We start from the raw sequence: 8,980 nt of genomic DNA, 5'->3' as shown, positions 1-8,980 counted from the left end.
AATTTTCAGTGTTTAAATATAATCAACGTCTTTCGAAATTAGAGAAGTAATTCATGCCATTTGTGAATCAATTTTCTGTCGTTTCCTTTGTTTAATTAGTTTATTTTTTAGCATCTTAATTCGAGGATGCTAGAACCAACAACCAAGTCGGGAATTCACGTCTGTTAGATATAATCCATTTTTTATTTTATTATTTTTAATATGTGTAACTTTTACAAAATTTGCATCACACATTCCTTCGCCCAAAAAAGAAAACGGGATGTTTTGTCGAACTGGAGAATCAAGATAACCCTTGGAGGATGGCTCAAAGCTGAGCAAATTGCAAGGGAAGATCCATTTTAGAGGTTGCAACCAATTTGTAGGGTTAAGTAGAGTTGTTTTTGGTTTTTATATGTATTTTATATGATGGTAACTTATTACAAGACTAATTGTTGACGGTGAATACAAATAAATTTAAAAAAGGAAAATCGTAGTAAACAGTTTGTTTGACAGGGATGAAGAAAAATAAAGACCCAAAACGAACGTTAAGTGAAGCCCAATGTATCTGCCAATCCAGCCCTGTGATCCCAGAGATCCGGAAAATTAATTTGCGAGCCATTTTAGAATAGAAGCCAAGGGGAAGCAGCAACGAGCACGAACAGCAACCCGAAATCTCCCATTTTTCTTAATTACTATTATTCCAAACGCGCATTGGCTCAAATATAGATATCCAATTCTCGTATCTTTGGGAGATTTATTTCATAATTTGGCGTATTTAAGGTCATAAATGTTACCCCTTGGTTTGAGCTGAGGTACAGAAAAAAGATTTGGGAAGGCCCTGCATATCGTAGCCCTAGGTTGCAATCTATTAGTGGTTGATTGCAATTCAGGTAATATATGCGAATTCCCACCTCAGGAGACCTCTAATACGGAGCTCTGCTTAAGTCAGCACGTGAATTATCTATTGATATGTTTCCTTTCTTTTTTTTCGTTGAGTGGATGCGGAATTGACTATGTTGTTCATTTAACTTATTTTAGTTGATTTGCATAACCGCTTTGTGGTGTTGAGCTGTCTTGCTACATGTGGGCTAGTTTTGCTGATGATTGACGTTTCATTCCTGCGGGAATTCTGAATGATTGGTCATCTCGAACATGTTATGTTCTGCTTTTGGATTATTGTTTCTCTAATTGTTTTTCAGTTGCGAAAGTATGCAAGCTGCGTCTGGGCACATCGTGTAACATGAATGGGTTTTTAAGCTTTTTTTAGGTTGAGTTCATGAAGCATCAATTTCTTATATCCGGGTCGGGTATTCACAGTTTCTATGTTTGCAGATATTTCTCTAATTTTCAGATAAAGTAACCCTGTCTCTGCAATCAGTGACTTGTTTTTGTTGAATCATCCAATAAATGATGTGCAACACTGGTGGATCTAATGTTGATAGGGCACAATGTTTTTACTTGTTAGAAAACAAATAAGGGGAAATGCATGCAGTATGCAATATTTCTCTACATATTGTTTTTCTTAGCTTCACATATTCTCCGACTTTAGGAACTGTTGTGGCTTTTCTATGACTTTAGGTTTGTCAATTTGTTGTGCACCTTTATGCATATACTTTCATTTTCACTACAATTTGGCATTGTGAATTTTCGGCTTCTTGGGATGTTGACTTCCCTATTTCTTTTGTTTTAGCTCCCAAAGTGTTAGCCTCTGTCCTTGGGCTTCTATATTTCCACCTGGCATTTCAGGCTTGTATGTGATTGTTGACTCAGGTGTGTGAAGATTTTTTATTGGAAAATTGTAAAAATAAATTAAATGTCATTTCATGGATAAATGACTTGAACCTTTTGATAAATTACATAAACAAAAGACGGAAGGTACAATGCAACTTAACACTTATTTTCGTCTCTATTTGAGTTCCATTCACCTGTTTTTTGATTAATTAATATTTTTGGGCTTCATCAAAGATTCAAATCTATATTATAATAGTAGCAAGAATATGATATTCATATCTCATTTCTTTGGTTATCTCTTACTGAACTTCTAGTCTATGGAGTATGTGCTTCAGTTATTTACTTTCAATATTTTCTTAATTCTTTTCTTTTCTGATTGTTTTTATGTTCTTTGTATTTCAGTGGTCACTTTTGATCTTTATCTTATGGAGAGGATCATCTGCAACTAATGAAGTATGGAATGTATGGATGTTGTTCACTTCAACATCTGTGAGTTTAGCCAATGCTGAGTTTGATTCTATGGGAGACATTGTTGAAGGTGGAGTTGGTATTCCAAACAAAACGTCTCCACGAAGAACTGCAATTCAAAAGGTTCAAGTAGAGCTGAGGTAATGCTGATGCTGCTTGGATTCTATATGCCAAATGCTTAACTGTCTTTAGATTTTTTTGACATGGACTCTAAATATTTCTTTTGAAACAGGCAAGAGTGTGATTTTCGTGATGAAAGGAGAAGAGAACTGGAATTTCTTGAAAATGTATATATTATTACCTTTATTCGTTTTTCTTGACGTATATCAAACAATTTACAATGCTTGATTCTTCTTGTTTGTAGGGTGGAAATCCCTTAGATTTTAAGCTTGAGAATGTTTCTTCAGTGAGTGTTCAGTCAATGTCATGTACAGATCAACATCCTGTTCTATTTGAAACCAGGTGTTTCCATCATATTCTTGTGGTATTTGTTTATTTTGTATTCAAGTATTCATATCTACTTTATTTTTTTCTTTTGACATCATGTAGTGAAGCAAAAGTTAGCTTTGCTGGTACCGTGTTGCCTCATGGTGACTCTGCAGAGAGTAGTGGTAGACCTGGGACACCTCATGGTGAGGCCAGTAGTGCTGATAATCTCATGTTATTTGCCATTGAACGCGAGGTGTCTGGAAGTGATCGGTCCTCATTGCATCTTAGTAATAGCCATGTTGTGCCATCTGAACAGTCATTCCAGACGGATGTGAGTCATAAAACCATGGAACCTGGGGATTCAGCTGCTTTTGACCTGGCTGGGAAAGCATACAAGCGACGGTATAGGTCTCACACAAGTCGTGACAGAACTAGGTCCAGTTCAACGGATGTAAATCCCTCATGTGGCAGTCTGAACTCTTCTTTTCCTTTTTGCCATGGCCCTAGGGATATTAAAGAATTTGTAGCTGATTCAAAGTATCGGAATCCAACATCTAACTGTAATTCAAAGTCTGTAAATCCTATAGGTGATATCCATCCTAAGATGGTATTGACAGAAGGTCAGAGGGATACAGAGTTTCATTATGTGAAGGCCGTCGAATTGGACAAGGACCTTGTTGAAAGAATTTCAATCGATCCTGCCTCTTATACTATGGCTTTTGGTAACCCTTTGAATGATCAACATAACCAACAATCGCTCTCAGTTGCTATAGAAACCCCTAAAAAAATTGGTTCAAAACAACCTGACGTGATCCAGCCGATGCAAGAAATAACTTCTGGAGTGATTGAGTGTCAGCCAAGTATTGCTTTTGTGAATCAATCTAGTTCCTGTCAGTTGAATGATTTTAGCAAAACTGAGAGGGATGAGATTGCATACGATTCTCATAACAATACCTCACGCACCATAAATGGCATGGGTTATTATTTACCATGCACTCAAAACAACCCATGTGCTGATACAAAAACTGAAAAAGAAATATGTAGGATGAGAAAGTTTGATTCCAATGGTAACTTGAAAAATCAAACCCTAGATGTGGCCCCAGTCATAGAAATTGATGGAGTTGCAGTTGTAGAAAACGAAGAAGTTGTAACGGAAAAGAAAAAGACCGAAAATTTTGAAAGTTCTGCCCTTTTTGTTGAAAAGACTATCTTTGCCTGTCAAAGCCAGCAAAATGGTATTGCACTCCAACCTGAGGAAGAACTAAATCAAAACGTTTCTACTTTAAAAAATGAAGCGAGGAACCAATTCAACAGTGAAGACAGAGAAGCTAGTCGGATCAATGGATCAGAATCAGGGAGAAGGCCCGCTGTCCCAAAATTTGGTAGTGGAAACGATGAAGACTCGATTTTGAAAGAAGCAAAAATCATAGAGGTTTATATTTTTGCTTTCTGTTTGCTTTGTTCCATTTGTTTATGGTTGAAGAAAATTTTACGTAACTTGTTGGTGGGCACAATATCTAATATTATTAATAATTTAATGGACAGGAAAAACGGAAGAGGATCATGGAGTTATTGATTGAGCCTTTTCCTGTAGAGATTCATGTGAAATCCAAATGGGATTTTGTGCTTGAAGAAATGGCATGGATGGCAAATGATTTTGCACAGGTTTGACTTTGTATATGCTTTGAGCCTTACTTTGTAGTTCCACCGGTTCTTCTGGAGCAATTTTTAATCCTTATTTATTTGAAATATATATGCTATTTCTTCTCGTTTGGTTATCTATATGTAGGAGCGTATTTGGAAAATTGCTGCAGCATCTGAATTATGTTATCGAGCTACTTTTAGTTCTCGATTGAGAAAACAAGAAAAAATTTCTGTCATGGAGGCTAAAAAGGTCGCTCATACACTGTCGAAAGCTGTTATAGGGTTCTGGCATTCTGTTAAGGTAACATTACTGTATTTTTAATGGATGCAAGGACATGCTTTATGTGTTTTTAGTGCATCTGGTAATTGGTATTGTGTGCCATTGGTTGTGGTTCAAGCCTTTTTCTTCTTTTCGGATTTATTGTGTTTCAGTTCGGATTTATTTACAGCATGATGTTTAAATGTTCGAGCTGAAAGCAATTAGTAATTTTGTACCTGCAGTACATGTGAATAAACGCCAAAAGTATCTCATACATACATGCAACATGGCTAGAAGAGTTTGACCATGTTCTGACTTAAGATTGTGTGTAATCTGTCATTTAATTTTCATTGTTGACTTCTAGTTTGCAATAAAGCTCCTAGCATTGTCTAGAATGTGTCGTGATATGTTAGCATCTTATAACTGATAAAATTGTTTTTTTTTTCCGGAATTCTTTTGCTTTTGATGAGGTAACTTACTACAGTGATGTAGAATTTGAAGATCCTTCTCTCAAGAGGTGTGAAATTATTTAGGGGTTAAATTTCTTTGTTTTTTTGCTCTAAGATCTGCAATTGAGGGTTATTGAGGAGTGAGTACTGCATAAGGTATCTCTGGGGATGGGGTGAATTCAATTAAGTATTTATTGCCATCATTGATATGCCTGCATTTTGTGATTGTAAAGAACAGGGAACTTCAATGTTTTGATCATGACAATTTGCAATGTTATTGTTTTTGGAAGGAGTCAAGCAAGGAACTTGATAATCAACAAAGTCAAAAGACTGGTGCCTTTTCTGTTCTGGCTTATGCAGTGAGATTTCTCAAGTATAACACCTTAAATGTTCTTAACAATCGAGCAGAATTCCCACCAACACCAGATAGAACATCTGACTTGAGGACCCTGGATGTGTCATGGGAGGAAAATTTAACAGATGTATGATTGAAATCAAATATCCTCCATTGTTTATATGATACTCACCTTCCCCTCTCTCCTTCTGCCACCCAAATCTATCTTCCCAGACGATCCATCAAATTTTGCATGTTCTATCATGCGGTGCATGATTGTGAAAAGCTCTGTACTTTCTTGGTTTACTTATTTAGTATATTTTTTCATTATCATTCAGGAATACCTTTTTTACACCATACCTCCTGGGGCTATTGAGATGTACAAAAAGTCAATTGAATCTCATGTGGCTCGGTGTAAGGTAAATGCAGTTCTCAGTTTGTGTGCATTATAACTTATGTGGATTTCCTGATAGTTCATTGTTTTTTCTTGTCTCAATTTTTGTACTCTTTCCTTCTCTGTTAATGTTTTCCTTTTCCAGATATTTTAAGGTTTCAGAGATTGTCTTATTGGGGCTTTGTTTATGGGGCAGGGTATTGAACTGGCTCATGATATACTTCTTAGGCGATAAGAATGTCATGTCTTTGACGGAGGTCCATGCTATGTACAGTTATAGCATTTTGTGTCAACTTAATGATAATTTTAAAAATATTTATTCAATTGCAAGGTTTAGGCTAAATTTAGGTGGGATAAATTTCATTGCTATGTTAGGGCACATTTGAATCCGAAATTTTAGGTCAAATTTTATTTTGGTTGAAGGCTTTCTTTGATTTCAAACTATCTTTGTTGGTTTGTCATTTTATAGTTTATATATAAAGGACGACCTTTATGTTTGTATACATCAGATTATGGGTTGACAACTTTTCTGTTTGTTTGTTAGCCTTATCTAAGGAACTGGAGTGTTTGTATAACATTTAGTTGAACCACAGTTTTTCAATTTAATGTTCATTATTAAGACGACTGGATGTTTATTGACTTTGGAGTCTGGTGCTAACTAGAGTGGTTTGTTTAATTCTAAGGTGCTATAAATTATTGGTATGAAGTGTAACTCTTTTATGGGTTTTGTCTTTTTGTTAATAATTAAATAATGTATATAATGTTTTTCTGAGAGTGAAATGGTTACCTATCACATTATTAACAATTACCTCGAGGAAGAAAACACAAGCCAGCTGTTTTACCTTTGTCCTCCAAGCCAAAAGGTCTGTGTTTACTGTGATAAGCTAAATTTCAAGGAAAATAATTGTTAATAAGCTAAATTTCAAGGAAAATAGATGAACGAGACATAAATGTAATGGGTTGATAGTTTTGCATTTTACTTTGGTTTCTTTTGCGTCTGACGTCGTTTACTTACCTTTGATTATATCACGTTATTTGTATCCTTTCTCAGAGAATTGGAGCCAGCGCACCGGAAGAGGTGGAGACATCTGCATGTGATACTGCAGCTGGTAAATATATGTTATAACAGCTGCTTTTTGTAGTTCTGCCTTTGATATTTACTTGTTTTAACAAGATCACTTTTTGCTGTAGACTTTGCATTTCAAGAAAATATGTACGAGGAGGAAATGAGTACATATGACATGGCAGTGGCCTATGATAATAATAAGCCTGCAAGATTTTGCCAAAATAAGCGGAAACAATTGACACATGCTTATGGTGCTCGATCTTTTGATGTAGATTCCAGTCTATTGGCCGTACGGTATACTGATAATAAAGTTCTGAGGCAGCCATCTTCTTTAATGGTGAAAAGGCCTTGCAGCAGTCTTAATGTTTCAATACCCACAAAACGTGTGCGAACTGCTTACAGGAGAGTTACGAGCCCTTTTAGTGCAGGAACATCTGGATGTATTTTGCGACCGAATAAAACAGAAGCTTCAAGTGGTGATACCAGTTCATTTCAGGATGATCACAATACCCTGCATGGTGTATCACTTGTTCCAAATAGTTTGGAATCTGAGTTGGGTGGGGAGTATGGAAAGCAATTACCATTGGACACTGCAGAAGTATCAACGAAATCTAAGAAGAGATCAAAGCATCTGGTAGGTGATTGGGTTTACTTTCAAAAACTGTGGTTCTATGCTTGTCATATTATTGACTTGATGCCCAACACACAAAGATGGCAGGTTGAATCTAGTTTTCAAAATGAGTAGGCGTATCAATTTGCATCACTAAAAAGAAGACTTAGATCACACTTTGGACAAACTTAGATTGCCATGGCGGAATCTTTATAATTCACTTTTTATTCTGCTAAATAATTAGGGAAATAATCTTGAATTTAGGATAATTGGTTAGAGCAAAATTAAGGGCAAACACATTTCACCACTTAAAATCGGCATTCATGTTGTGTTGCTGCGCATGGATGCAACACTTCCTGTTTGAATACCTAAAAGAGTTGTTGCAGAATGCTCTGTTCCTTCACTTGCTTAAAACAAATTTACATCCAATTGATCAAATCGCAAATAAATTGCGGACTATCTACTTTACTGGCTCTAGGTAAGAATGAGAACGTGCATCTATATTTATGATTTAGTTGTAGGGATCTTTTTCCATTTGAAAAAATTATTCTTGTACTCTTTATGTTTGTCAATTGAGACAAACACTGAATTTTCTCTTTATAGCTTCAGAGGGTTCATTGGAAAAACGAATCAGACAGTTATCAAATTGAATCTAATGGCGCTGAAGGTATAGTTTTGTCAATATCGAGCCAGTCGTCGTATATCATACCAAGCATGCAATCTTTGTCGTAGTTATATTTCTTTTTTCAAGGTTTTTTGGTTCAACCCATGATGAAGATGCTGAAGATGCAGCAACCGCACAATAGCTCTTTTGACGATATCTTACCAGTTGGGGGGTCTGTTACTTCTCCAGTAGCCTCTCAGATGAGTAACATGTCCAATTCAAATAAAATTATTAAAGTGATTGTTGCACATGATAGAGCGAGGAAACCTAAAGCGATGAAGGTATGTTTTGCAGAGTGCTATTTCTTTGCCTATTATCATCTTATTATACTTTATGGTTTGATTTTTATCAGATGCCTGCTGGACAACCAGGTTCCGGAAGTCCATGGTCACTTTTTGAGGATCAGGTTGATATCGTATTTATATGCTATATTTGTAAACAAATTGGTATTTCTTGTGCATGAGTTGTAATTGTCTCATACGTTTGGAGGTATGATCATATGAATGGTTTGTATTGTGTTTGATAGGCACTTGTGGTGCTGGTACATGATTTGGGCCCAAATTGGGAGCTTATAAGTGATGCTATTAGTGGTACTTTGCATTTCAAGGTAATCTGAGTCGAACTTCATACAAATCATTCTTGTAGTTTTTCATAATTTTAGTATGATCTTGTTTGAGTGAGTATCCTTTTGTTCATTTAAAATGCATTTTTTCAGTAAATCTTATTACTTTGTTTGTTTTGATCAGTACATATTTCGTAAACCCAAAGTATGCAAGGAACGTCATCACATTTTGATGGATGGGACTAGTGGGGATGGGCCTGATAGTGCTGAAGATTCTGGGTCGTCACAACCTTATCGTTCTACATTACCTGGCATTCCAAAGGTGAATTTTCTATTTATTTCTTGTTCACTTGTGTAAAAATACAGTACTTGGCTGCATTTGACAGTCGGT

The 8,980-nt window shown here is 36.0% G+C and overlaps 1 protein-coding gene across 1 annotated transcript in view; it reads left to right on the top strand.

The window, feature by feature from the left end:
• Window positions 1-557: 557 nt before the first annotated feature.
• The window catches only part of LOC142531362 (chromatin modification-related protein EAF1 B-like), a 29,095-nt gene continuing 20,672 nt past the window's right edge, over window positions 558-8,980 (top strand). The window contains 18 exon segments of the mRNA XM_075637466.1: window positions 558-869; window positions 1,670-1,749; window positions 2,113-2,194; window positions 2,197-2,318; window positions 2,411-2,465; window positions 2,543-2,640; window positions 2,728-4,039; window positions 4,153-4,272; window positions 4,397-4,552; window positions 5,250-5,441; window positions 5,632-5,712; window positions 6,739-6,796; window positions 6,879-7,387; window positions 7,967-8,030; window positions 8,115-8,308; window positions 8,380-8,433; window positions 8,554-8,634; window positions 8,774-8,911. Coding sequence (XP_075493581.1) covers window positions 2,159-2,194; window positions 2,197-2,318; window positions 2,411-2,465; window positions 2,543-2,640; window positions 2,728-4,039; window positions 4,153-4,272; window positions 4,397-4,552; window positions 5,250-5,441; window positions 5,632-5,712; window positions 6,739-6,796; window positions 6,879-7,387; window positions 7,967-8,030; window positions 8,115-8,308; window positions 8,380-8,433; window positions 8,554-8,634; window positions 8,774-8,911 — 3,270 coding nt within the window. The 5' untranslated portion in view covers window positions 558-869; window positions 1,670-1,749; window positions 2,113-2,158.

Source organism: Primulina tabacum, chromosome 2 (assembly GCF_025594145.1).
Source record: "Primulina tabacum isolate GXHZ01 chromosome 2, ASM2559414v2, whole genome shotgun sequence".
Lineage (NCBI taxonomy): Eukaryota > Viridiplantae > Streptophyta > Magnoliopsida > Lamiales > Gesneriaceae > Primulina > Primulina tabacum.
Note: the sequence above shows the minus strand (reverse complement) of the source record. Positions and strands in the feature narration are given on the sequence as shown.